The sequence below is a fragment of the Nilaparvata lugens genome, chromosome 7 (genome assembly GCF_014356525.2).
Source record: "Nilaparvata lugens isolate BPH chromosome 7, ASM1435652v1, whole genome shotgun sequence".
NCBI classification, from domain to species: Eukaryota; Metazoa; Arthropoda; class Insecta; order Hemiptera; family Delphacidae; genus Nilaparvata; species Nilaparvata lugens.
Genome location: NC_052510.1, coordinates 16,201,930 through 16,215,494, shown reverse-complemented (window position 1 = coordinate 16,215,494; position 13,565 = coordinate 16,201,930). Strand labels below are relative to the sequence as shown.

The following is a 13,565-nucleotide window of genomic DNA, read 5'->3' as shown; positions in this document are numbered from 1 at the left end:
GAGTGCAGCCTACCATGCACCAGTGAGCAAGCAATCCTTCACTTCTTGGCCACCAATCTCCATACACAATGTACACACAATGGATTTATAATTGAATTGAGTCTGTACGGAGGCACTTGTAATTGCGTTTGCCATGATACAATCACAGGATCACAAACAAGGACATACAATATCATCCTTTCTCTTACTCTTCTCGTCCTCATTTTCCTTCTAATTCATCTGCTTCTTTTTCTCCTTCTCCATCCTCTTCGTCTGCTTCTTCTTTTCCTTCCCCATCCACTTCGTCTCTTTCTTCTTCTCCTTATCCTTCTCTATATTCTACTACTTCTTCTTGTACTAGTACTTTTACTTCTTATTTTTCTTATCTATCCTCTTTGCCTGCTTCTTCTTATCCTTCTTCTTCTTCTTCTTCTTCTTCTTCTTCTTCTTCTTCTTCTTCTTCTTCTTCTTCTTCTTCTTCTTCTTCTTCTTCTTCTTCTTCTTCTTCTTCTTCTTCTTCTTCTTCTTCTTCTTCTTCTTCTTCTTCTTCTTCTTCTTCTTCTTCTTCTTCTTCTTCTTCTTCTTCTTCTTCTTCTTCTTCTTCTTCTTCTTCTTCTTCTTCTTCTTCTTCTTCTTCTTCTTCTTCTTCTTCTTCTTCTTCTTCTTCTTCTTCTTCTTCTTCTTCTTCTTCTTCTTCTTCTTCTTCTTCTTCTTCTTCTTCTTCTTCTTCTTCTTCTTCTTCTTCTTCTTCTTCTTCTTCTTCTTCTTCTTCTTCTTCTTCTTCTTCTTCTTCTTCTTCTTCTTCTTCTTCTTCTTCTTCTTCTTCTTCTTCTTCTTCTTCTTCTTCTTCTTCTTCTTCTTCTTCTTCTTCTTCTTCTTCTTCTTCTTCTTCTTCTTCTTCTTCTTCTTCTTCTTCTTCTTCTTCTTCTTCTTCTTCTTCTTCTTCTTCTTCTTCTTCTTCTTCTTCTTCTTCTTCTTCTTCTTCTTCTTCTTCTTCTTCTTCTTCTTCTTCTTCTTCTTCTTCTTCTTCTTCTTCTTCTTCTTCTTCTTCTTCTTCTTCTTCTTCTTCTTCTTCTTCTTCTTCTTCTTCTTCTTCTTCTTCTTCTTCTTCTTCTTCTTCTTCTTCTTCTTCTTCTTCTTCTTCTTCTTCTTCTTCTTCTTCTTCTTCTTCTTCTTCTTCTTCTTCTTCTTCTTCTTCTTCTTCTTCTTCTTCTTCTTCTTCTTCTTCTTCTTCTTCTTCTTCTTCTTCTTCTTCTTCTTCTTCTTCTTCTTCTTCTTCTTCTTCTTCTTCTTCTTCTTCTTCTTCTTCTTCTTCTTCTTCTTCTTCTTCTTCTTCTTCTTCTTCTTCTTCTTCTTCTTCTTCTTCTTCTTCTTCTTCTTCTTCTTCTTCTTCTTCTTCTTCTTCTTCTTCTTCTTCTTCTTCTTCTTCTTCTTCTTCTTCTTCTTCTTCTTCTTCTTCTTCTTCTTCTTCTTCTTCTTCTTCTTCTTCTTCTTCTTCTTCTTCTTCTTCTTCTTCTTCTTCTTCTTCTTCTTCTTCTTCTTCTTCTTCTTCTTCTTCTTCTTCTTCTTCTTCTTCTTCTTCTTCTTCTTCTTCTTCTTCTTCTTCTTCTTCTTCTTCTTCTTCTTCTTCTTCTTCTTCTTCTTCTTCTTCTTCTTCTTCTTCTTCTTCTTCTTCTTCTTCTTCTTCTTCTTCTTCTTCTTCTTCTTCTTCTTCTTCTTCTTCTTCTTCTTCTTCTTCTTCTTCTTCTTCTTCTTCTTCTTCTTCTTCTTCTTCTTCTTCTTCTTCTTCTTCTTCTTCTTCTTCTTCTTCTTCTTCTTCTTCTTCTTCTTCTTCTTCTTCTTCTTCTTCTTCTTCTTCTTCTTCTTCTTCTTCTTCTTCTTCTTCTTCTTCTTCTTCTTCTTCTTCTTCTTCTTCTTCTTCTTCTTCTTCTTCTTCTTCTTCTTCTTCTTCTTCTTCTTCTTCTTCTTCTTCTTCTTCTTCTTCTTCTTCTTCTTCTTCTTCTTCTTCTTCTTCTTCTTCTTCTTCTTCTTCTTCTTCTTCTCTGCCAGAAAACCCTTTACAAAATAAGAAAAAATTTACTTAAGAAAACAAAAATAATAGATTACATATTATGTAATAGGATTGCATAATAAAAATAAATAAAATTCTTAATCAAAATACAATCACATAAAGAGAATCTTGAACTTCATTTTTAAATACAATTAGAATACAATAATTATTGTATTCAATGAGAGAGAGAAAGAGATTCAGATTCCTTTATTCATGTGCTTACAAAAGAAAATTCAACTTAGGTTCCAGCGATAAATCAAGAGAGAGATAACGATGAAGAGCTATTAGGAAGTGAGAGTTGAAGAAATGAAGAGGAGAAAAGAGGAAAGCAAGAAGAAAGATTGAAGGAGGTTAGAAGAAGCAGAAAATGACGATTTGAGCACAAAAGGAAAGAGAATATAAAGGAGGGACAAGGAAACGGAATAAATTGGAAGAAGAAAAGAGGAGCAAGTTGAGAAAAAGCACGAAAAAACAAAATTAAGACAAGAAGAAGAAACTTAATTTAATGAAAAGGATTGATTGATTGATTGAGTACTTTATTGAGTACTTTATTATTAAGGATAGGGAGAGGTAAATAAATAAAGGTAAAATGAAGGAAGGAAGGGATAAAAAATATATGCCTATGCTAGTCTATCTTGCATTATCAAGCTGTGCGAATTTTTTATCCCTTACTTCTCGAATCTATGTCGAGTTAGTAAAGTAGGCCTGCCAATAGTAACCCTATTTGAAATTTGACTTTAGAAGGGAGTTACTTCGGAAGTCCTGGATCAATAGCTGACGCGTCTACAGGTACTAGTATTTTGTTTTTATTAGCAATAGTGTTATGTCTGTGACATTGTGTATTTTACCTTACTCTAAACAAGGTTATCTTACTTAGTTAACAAGGTTTATATTACGAAATGTATTCAATTGATTGAATCAGACTCATGGGAAAGAAAGCTTGTTCGGCTTATTGAGGAGTCGATGACTGTGATTGAGAGTATAAAGCTGTCTCAAATCACCACAATTTAAAAAATGACCAGCAACTGTGCTGTACACATGATTATGCTTTTCAAAATCTCGCCTTTGGCTTGGACACAAAAGCCCCACATGTATATCATTGCAAATCCAATCTTTATAACATATCAAATGTATTTTCAAAATTATTTACAAACATTGTTAATTCCATATTGTGCCAAACTATATGCGGTTAGTATCAGAACCAAAGTTAAAGGCTCTCTCTATATTTGTATGTTTTGAAAATAAAAATCATGTAAATGCTTTCATATTTATATGTTTTTGAGTATGCAAAATGTACGTATAATGTTCACCTGATGAGTTTGTCAATAACATACTAACATGAATTTGTTCACGGCAATAAAAACGTTATGATTTTGATAGTCATAGCTGATAAAAAAATTTCAGTTTCATTTTCTGGTTTTGCTGTTGATTGAGTAGCATTCACCTTCTTTCATATATACTTCATATCTTTGGAATTATAAATTTACAAAAATAAAGACCTTATGTTACTGATGAATATTCACAACATTCTGACAAGTGTCACGTGAGATTTCCGATACCAGTTCAAATTAGGCTACTATAATTAATAAATCACGATTATATTAAATGATTGAGATAGAAAGAGAAACTCAATTATTTCTTAATTGAAATATCGTTCGATAGCTTTAAAGATAACTTGTTCATCGAGTCGGATGTCAAAGGTTACTATCAACAGACCTTTCAATATGCGACTGATAATAAATTGCAGTAGTTTGAATAATCTAACTGTTTTTTGATCATTGATTTTCATTCTTAATGCAATGAAACAAATTATTTTCTATAAATTCACTATCTTGCAAACCACACTTAATAAAAGGATCAAGGAAATACGATGGCAGAATTTCATAAACTTTCAATATATTTAAAAACATGTCAGTTAATAATAACAACAAACTATTTAGGAAATCTGTAACATCTATAAATCTATTCCAACAGTATAATATATATATAAAAATTATTGTATTTTTCATTTTTTGGATTTCTAATTTTTATTTATAAATAAAATTTATTCTTAAAATCTATTCTTTTCATCTACTGACTAATGTTATGACTATTTAGGATAATATTATGACTAAATAACAAGTATATTTTCAAAATGATACCAATCCATGGCAGATGAAGATCAGTCTCAATTTAATGGCCCCAAATTCCGGTAATTCAGACTTTCAGTATCCCTTCAATGGATGCATGTTACAAGTACAAGGAATTCATCTAACCAGATTAGAATCACCAAGTAGTAGCTGAAGAATAAGGGATGCATGGGCAATTAAAAATGTCAAGTAGAATTCTAATTTTAATTGGAAGATTATGAAATTGATCGTTTCATTTGGAAATGTGTTAATAAATAATGTGTTTTAAGAGCACAGAGCAGTAACGTTCAAAGCAACGAACTATTCCATTAATTTGAAGGAGCTAGGTATTAGAGATAGGATATCCAATTTATAACTGGAATGATATTTCCAGAAGAATTTGACATCAATTTTTACAAGCATTATCTCATAGATTTTCCGAGTTTCAGTAAATATATCAGTCCATGCATCACTTTCAATTAAGCAGGACTATTATAACTTGGTATGACTAACATTTTCTTGACTAGACTAGAGATTAATCTTCTATTTAGATTATATTGAGCAAACACTGTGATGTTGGAGGTCTAACGCAATGAATAGTCTCTACATAATATAATGAACTACATTAACGTGATTTCCAATATGGAATTTTCGAGCTTCAGATCATCCCTTCCAAAAAGTAACATTATTTATAAAATATGAATAATAATTATAACTATGGGGCAGGCATAAATTACTGAATGTATATCAATATCAATTACACCTCTTATAATGGGGCTATAACCACAGATTATAATCAAGCTTTAACTGTGCATGTGAGACTTCCCGTATGACAAAATAAGCACACGCAAACTTAAATGCTAAAATGGTTTGTTTAAATACCTCTTAAACGGAATGTTAGTAATATGGATGAGTTGGCATATTTGAATGGTAAAAATATCTGGTGAACAGATTCATACCTACTAACAAGCCTAGTAGTATCCCTGAATTTAAAATTCAATCAACAAAAAGTTTGATAAAATGCAACACTGGATCAAACTAGAATAAATAGATTGCGACTTCTTTCAATCTAGAATAATTATAAAATGTATAGTGATTATTGAAAGATATTCTAGGTGGCACCTTGACCTACAGTTATAGCTTTGGATGTGATTCCATTGGACCGCTTGGACACTACATCCATCATTTGATTGCCGTATTTCATTGTGGAGGAGACTGCGCCGAACATACGATAGACTAGGCCTCCTGAAGGGGCTGGAGTTACAGGTGGGGTAATATTGCCTGCAATACATTCCAACGTTATGCAAGAATACTTTCATAGCTCAGCACATAAGTTAGCATAACAGTATATACAATAAGTCAGCTTAACAGCATAATGTAAGCATAACACCTCAATCAGCTCTCAGAATAAGCAATTTCTATTCCAAGTCTTTTCTTCCAAGACTTGCCACTAGCAAAAACGTGAATTGGTTAAGTGTAAAGAAATACTCGTCAAATGTCTGACATTCTTTGAAAACTCTATTTTCTTACACTTTTAAGTAGTTGTCAAGGCGATATTGTGGTAGTATCAATACTAAAACGTGGATATTTTCTAACCACAGATTTTTTAAACGTCGAGATACAGGCTTCGGTTATCACACTATTATCAATCTCTGGTAAACTAAATAGCAGCAGTATTCATACTAACGGCCGAGCACTGTTATTGGTGGAAGCCGTGACCAATCAAGGTGAACGTCTGTCATTGGCCTAGATAAAAGCATCTCCCTTATTAGCGGATTATACAAACGTTATAAAATGACTAGATATATCGCGCCACCTGTTTTTCTTTCACTTAATATTTATTATCTTATTAAAAACTATAAAATAAAACTGCAAGGGTAGGAAAGGTTGCCATTCACTTTTGTTCTGTGGCAAACCGTAAATAAATTTGAACAATATTAAAGATATACTTGTGTGTTTTGAAAAATAAATTTTCAATATGATTCCAATCACAAACAATTATTACAATACTTGCACCTAATTGCTAATATTTCAAATAGTTTCAAGATTTAAACCTTGTCCACATTTCAATATATTGTATCTCCTGTTTTTTCTCAAAATATTTATTTGAATTTACAGTGACAACAAATTGCAATATTAATGCCCAATCGCAAATACGAGGGTGAATCAAATGAAAACCTTGAAAGTGTTATATATAATAAAAATTGTATATATAATTTTTTATATATATATTTTTAAACTTTTTTAGTGTTATATATTATTTATTTTTACAACTAAGTGAAACTTACATTCATCATTTTTTGACATAGTCTCGTTGAAGTGTTATGCAAGTGTTCCATCGCTTTGGAAGCGCATGGATAACACGTTTGAAGAACTCTTTTGGTTGTGCCTGTTGCCACTCGTGCACCATGGTTTTCACTTCATCACTTTGGAAATGCTTGCCTCCCATTGTATTTTCAAACTTTCCGAACACATGAAAGTCACTAGGGGCGAGGTCTGGAGAATAAGGTGGATGAATGAGGCTTTCAAATTTGATATTCTAGATAGTTTGAACCGAGAGACGGTATGTATGTGGTCGGGCGTTGTCATGCTGTAACAACACACCTGAAGTGAGAAGTCCTGATTGCTGGCCGAAGTTGATTTTTTAAGAGATTTGAATAAGAATTAATGTTTACTGTCATTCCCCTCTCAATGTAATGCTCCAAAATTAATCCGTTCACATCGCAGAAGAGAGTCAGCTTTTTTTTGTTTCTGGTTAATGGTAGTGTTTGTTTCTGGTCAAGCATGAATCACCATACTGTACTGTCATCCTGCGATGAATTTCCATTGGTTTGACACCTTCATTGCTCAAGAAACAAATTATGTTCGCTGATCTAACGCGGTGCATATTGATAATGGGGCGGCCATATTGTAACTTGAGTCACTGCTAATCGTGTGTAGCGAGGTCACTAATGCACCTGGAACTTTCCAACACTTTTAAGGTTTTCATTTGATTCACCCTCGTAATTTTAAACTCCATGCCGTACTACACACTTCTACATTGCTTAGTTTGTATGTACTTGCCCACATACTAAAATAGTTTTATTTCTTAGATAATTATTCGTACTCACCAACAAGGAAGCTAAACAGAATCTTGTTGACATGTTTGGGATTCTCCTGGTGCGGGAAGTGGCCGGCGCCGTCGATCACTTTCAGCGAGAACTTATCGACAAAGTCAGTCGACTTGATGACACTCTCGAGATGCACGCTGCTGTCACGATTGCCAACCATCATGAGCACCGGCACACGCAGGTTGGCATCACTGTCCACAGCCACGTTCACGCGCCAAAACGGCAGGTTGCGGTAGTAGTTGATTGGACCTGTCCAGTCCTCTGCAATACAAATATATGCAATCAATGAGATAATATAATTAGGAAGCTGGGAGTCAGTCAGGGGATGGAGACGTAAGGCTGCCGATATATACGAATGAAGAAGCTTTTTGAAGGAGGTCAAGGCTCTGAATGAGCTGTAGCACCAAGGAGTAAGTAAGTATGAATGAATATTAAATTAATTTTAATTAAAATTTCATAGATATAAGTATATGACTGAATAAATCAATACACAAAGCTGCAGTTGTTGATGAGCATGTAAGCTGCTTTGTGAATGAAATGAAAGAGAATGGCATTATAATCAATTCCTGAAGCTGCGTACATACTTGAGCGCCACGATCATGCGCATTACGCTTTTCATTAGCTGATAGTATGTTTATTATAACTGTATTTGTACAGACACAGTAAGATACAGATATATAAGCATAGCATCAGCTGATGAAGAGCGAAATGCGTATATTCGTGGCGCATAAGTCTGTACGCACCTTAAAAGAAACACTTTCAAGCTAGCACACAATACAAGCAATACTCGTTGTGAACAGCTCACACCATCTATATTAAAAAAACTTATTCATGTTCAGGGGTTTTCAGAAACTGTGAAAGGATCTCTAGAATAAATAATACGTTACCTTTCCTCGAAAATGAGTATTTGTATGCATCTAAGTAGGCACTTGAAACATCTTTCACTGACAGATGCTGGAAGCATTTGTTGATTATATTTAGATCATCTCTCAATGCATCTAACTCTGGTAGATGAGGTAGCTGACTATAGTGGATCCAACTGGAACAGAAAGGACAAATTTCCAATATTTATAAAAAGCTTGCCATAAAATTATGCTTCTCAGTATACTTTGCGATCATGTTTCAAGAAAAATGTTCAAATCTGTTTTTTCCAGTTCACTGACCTTTCCTCCCAAATAGATAGATCTTCATAGCTGAGTGGCTGAGGACAACTAGGATTATCAGGAGTATTTAAGAGAGCAGTGAAAGCTTTTATTAATCATCAATTAAAAATAAAACTCTAATTCTTTCCAACGAATATCGATGTTCAAAATATGAACTAAAAGAATACAATAGAGTTATTGTGTGATAGAGGATGATAAGTTGACAGTATCAACACGATTGAGCTACTATCAGTTCGAGCGCAATACTAGTAGTGATGCACCGTAAACGATTGAGATAACTGCAATTATATTATTTAATCACATTTTTTCGTAAACAATCGTCTATTTCAGTAAAAGTTCGGAAACAAGTTGAAACCTTGCCAAGATTATATGTGATACAGTAAACCATTTCATCTTCAATTATTTTTATACAGCAGTATAAAGTATAATACATTTTAAAATTCACATTAATCCACTTCTCATCGATCGTAACATTAATCAAGTAAAGTTTAGGAACTACAAACTAAAGAGCAATTTACTATATAGGCTAATGATAAAGAGTAAATGTAGCATTGGGAATATTATAAAATGAAATTCTATTATGGTGAATGAATGAATTTCGTCACAAAGTTAAAAACTTGAACTTAAAAGATAAATTTAATATTATACTAGTTTCAAATCAATCACCCAATTTTGCTGGAAAATGTATATGATGAAGACAAAAGCAATCCACTCTTCTGTTCTCATGACACAGCACACAAACTGTCCCGCAAATGTGTGTGAATGAAAATATTATTTAATGTAATTTTTATGATACAATACTGGTATTTAAATATCGTGTCATTAAACACAAAAATCGCGACAAATGCGAAAAAAGTATTTACTGTTAACTCACTTTGTATTGAAAATACTGGAGCTCGGAAGATAATTCCAATAGAGATTTGGATGCGGACATGAAATTGAAACGAATTTGTCGACCATTTCAGGGTGCATGTGCACAAAGAACCAGCCAATCAGAGCTCCCAAATCGTGACCAACAATGCTGCAGCTCTCCACTCCGAGGGCAGCAATCAGCTCCTTCAGCTCTGACAGCAGCACATCCAGTCGATAGCATTTTCGAGATTCAGGTTTATCGGAATCTCCGAATCCTTTCAAGTCTAATGCTATTACCCTGTCGAAGAAACATTAATTGATCATTATCTTTTGATATTTGCCCATATTCTTGCACTATGCTAAATATTAAATATTTTAATAAATATAAAATTTCACTTCTACAACCATTGATGATAATAGTTTTTAATCTGAAAGCGCTTCAAAGCATTAGGCTACATTTTCAACTAACAGGGAGTAGTTGAGTGAGTTCTAAAAATGCATTACAACAACGGAAAATAATTATAAGCAGAAAATTTTCACAACTCATTTCATTTATTGTATAAAATACTATAATCATAATACAATTATGACATTGGAGGAAAAACTAGGCTAAGCCTGTACTATTTCTCTCCAAAAATTTTGATAAAAAATGTTAATGTTGTCCAAAAGATAAGGTTATGTAATCACACACTGCTTTGTTACTTGATTTTCGGTCCAGGAATGATGATTTAAAATTTTGAAGGTTGATTATATACTCTAAAATTAATCACAGAATGTATCACAATAAATTGAAAACTTTAGAAATATTGCACTTATTTAAAAAAAATTAATAAAAAATCAAAAACCTACTCACTATTTGTTATTCACAGCAAACAACTTTCCTTACTGTACAACTTTCCTTATCAAGACAATAATGCGTATTTGACAGAAGGAGATGATCAATTACAAACGACAATATTTATTCCAATATATGATATATATATAAATTACATAATGAATAAAAGATAGATCCTGAAGGATATACTGATATGAGTAAAGATCCTTAGTAGTGAATTATATTGAGCTAGCTATAGCAGAAAACATAGTCACGTTAGACTTCAACTATACGAGCGCGTCAGACGCACTGAATTTTCTTAGTTCGTTAGCCGGATGAATTTCCCTTAAGGGATTAACTACATTCAAGCGAAATAGACGCTCTCCGTAAGAGGCTGCAGGCTGGAGGCTGGAGACGCGTGAAATAAATTCAGGGCGTCTAAGACGCCCGTATAGTTGGGGCCAAGACCTAAGTTTAAAGTAGTTCCAACAGAAAATAGTTATTCAACGTTAAAGGTTTCATTCAAACGACAAATATTATTTAATATTAATAAGTGTTACTGAATTATGGTTGTCATTATTAGCCCCCAACTATACGGGCGTCTGACAAGCTGACTTTATTTCGCGCGCATCTTCAGAATGCATTCCCAAGCGTTTATTTCTATGGGGAGCGTAGCTACTTCGCTTGTATAGTTTACCCCATAAGAGACAACATCCAGCAAACAAGCGAAAAAAATGCAGCGCGTCTATTTGAGACGCCCGTATAGCATAAAAAAATATCCCATGGTGTAGGTCGTTTATGTTCTAAATTTCATGCCGATTTTTGTTAACTCAAGCCGGGTGATAGTGTTATGCCAAGTCCACATTTTGGCCCAGTCTACAATGTGATCAGTGCTCAATAAAGGCCAGCGGTAGCCAACGTTAGCAAACCTCCCATCCATACACTGGCACTGGTTGGCATTGGCCTTCATTGGGCCAACATGTGGATGTAGCATACGAGGGCCTTTAATACCTTTAATACTTCTGCTTCATCCATTACCCACATTAGTGAGATCGATGGCGTCATAGAGTTCGATTTCAACATACACAATAACACAAAAACTATTCAGATAGCAGGTAAAAAAAGTGATCACTTTTTAAAAAAAGTTCAAATCACTCATAAATTCAATTACACTATAATATGATTTATCACAAAGCAGCTTCCTGACGGCTCTCTTGAAGGCGGCCTCATCCAACTGCTTCACACCAGGAGGCAGCTTGTTGAAGAATTTCAGTGCAGAAACTCTATAGCTGGCCTGTGAACGGTGGAGACGTCTCCTAGGGACATCCAGCAGCTCGCAGCGCCTGGTGTTGTGGTTGTGAACGTCACTTCGGGCAGCCAGAGTATGCTGTATCCTCTTGACATGGGCACAGTATGAGAGACTACCAGCTTTACAAAAATTGATTACATAGACTTGAGTAAACGCCCTATACAATGGTATATATTATTATGCTATCCTTTCTCTGTGGTATTGGGTCAATTGAATAAAATCTATAGCAATTTCTAGTTCCAAGTAATTTTCAAGAAAATGCTATAGGCCTAGTATTATTTTAGAACTCTTACCTGTAATGTTCAGCCAACACCGGTATTTGAAATCTCCAACTAATCCAGCAATCTGGAAACCCGTGTAACAGCAAAAGTACAGGACCATTTTTACGACCTGCCTCTAGGTAATGCAGTTTTACTCCCTGAAAAGTACGAGTTTTACTAAAAGTCCCAGTTTTACTCAAGTAAAGTACGCTCCAAATGAACACTGATAACTAATCATGCATTTCATTAATTAACATTACACCCCACACATGGGTTGCCATCAAGAAAAGTTATAAGAATTATTACCGTACCGTATTTCATAACATATTGCAACTTTATAAGAAAAAATCCAGAAAATAAAATGCAAAAGACCATTCAATATCCCAGCAATATAGAACGAATTAGGCTTAATGAAATGTAATAAATAGTATTTCTTTGGGTTATTTGTAAAAATTTAATATAAAAATAAAACAACGATTTTGATTCATGTACTAATAATCTAAAAAATGCCTGCAGTACCTAACAGAGGTAGATTTTAGGTTAGGCTTAGCGTCGTTCTCAAGTTTGAAATAAATTATTTAAAGCTTCGTGATTAATATGAAAGGATGAATAGTGACATTACCTTAAGGCAATAAGAAGTGCAATAATGTAAACCAATCATGACTTCCCATGTTAGTACCGAGTAAATAAATTAAAACTGTAGTCCTATCAAAATAATAGGTTAGCTAAGTATGAATAGCAAGGTGATTTCGTATAATTATTATAACTTACCTTTAGTTTGACATACGAGTGTTGTCCAAGGGTTGTATCAACAAGACATGTGGGTGGATTATCCCTTTTCAACTGAGGATTAGCGTTGTACAATACTTCTCTCATAAACTTTCTTAAAATACACCAAACACCCCAGAAAAACGAGAGTATGTGAATTTTTAAGGCGTCAGTAGAAGAGATTGTAACAATGTTATTATTCGTAATTTTAATAGCCATTATTATTGAAATAAACTACAAGCTAGACTAAAAACTAATAAACTATTAATCAACTAGAGAACATTGAACAGAGGACACGCCACTTTGAACACGAATTGAACGTTATCTTGTCATGATTACAATGCTTGCCTATCAGCTGTTCGTAGAGTGTTTTTCTCGTATACCAGTACACAACGAGAAGGGCCCTGGTTTTCATTGTTAACCCACACTTTCTGACGACAGCCAAGGACCTTCTCGTTATGCGCACCCCATAGCTTATTAGCTTCCCTCCCAAACAATAAAACCACTACCTTTATACCTAAATCTGCATTCTTTACCCATAATATATGGGATTGATGGCGTCAAAAACATAAAATACAATACACAAAAAACAAAAACATACATAAGGCATGTTTAGCAAGACAGCATTTCCGACAAATCATCACTTATATATTCACTAATACTGTAGTACGCCTTGCTTTTCAAGTGCTTGGATACAAGTCATACAACTCTCTCGAACGCTCTTAAATCCAACTGTTTTACTCCTGTAGGCAGCCTATTGAAGTATCGCAATGCCGAACTCCTGAAGCACAACTGTGATCTCTGAAGGCGTACTCTGGGAATATCAATCAGCTCTCGATGTTTGGTGTTATGTTCATGCACATCAGTCCGAGTCAACATGTACTGCTGGTTCTTCTTGACATACATTAGACAGAGAAGTAGGAAGTGGCAGATCACTGTTAGAATACCAAGTCTAACAAAAAGGGGCTTGCAGTGTGCGCGATAATCGCTTGCGGTGATGATTCAGGCAGCCCGTTTTTGCAGCTTCAGTATGTCCTCAACCTTTGCTGAATGGTCCCACATGAGTAGACCATAGGAAACGTGACAGTTCAACTGGAATCGGTTTGCCAGGAACCATGAAGTTGAAGACCGCAGATGTTAAGCTGACATCTC

General features: G+C 34.4%; 1 protein-coding gene across 1 annotated transcript; it reads right to left on the bottom strand.

The window, feature by feature from the left end:
• Positions 1–3,918: 3,918 nt before the first annotated feature.
• LOC111044722 (epoxide hydrolase 4) lies at positions 3,919–12,776 on the bottom strand. Its single transcript, XM_022329931.2, has 6 exons — positions 12,417–12,776; positions 11,679–11,803; positions 9,285–9,560; positions 8,135–8,286; positions 7,248–7,508; positions 3,919–5,418 (listed from the first exon to the last, which is right to left on the bottom strand). The coding sequence occupies exons 1-6, from the start codon at positions 12,630–12,632 to the stop codon at positions 5,249–5,251; spliced, it is 1,200 nt and encodes a 399-aa protein (XP_022185623.1). The 5' UTR covers positions 12,633–12,776; the 3' UTR covers positions 3,919–5,248.
• Between the last annotated feature and the right edge of the window lie 789 nt (positions 12,777–13,565).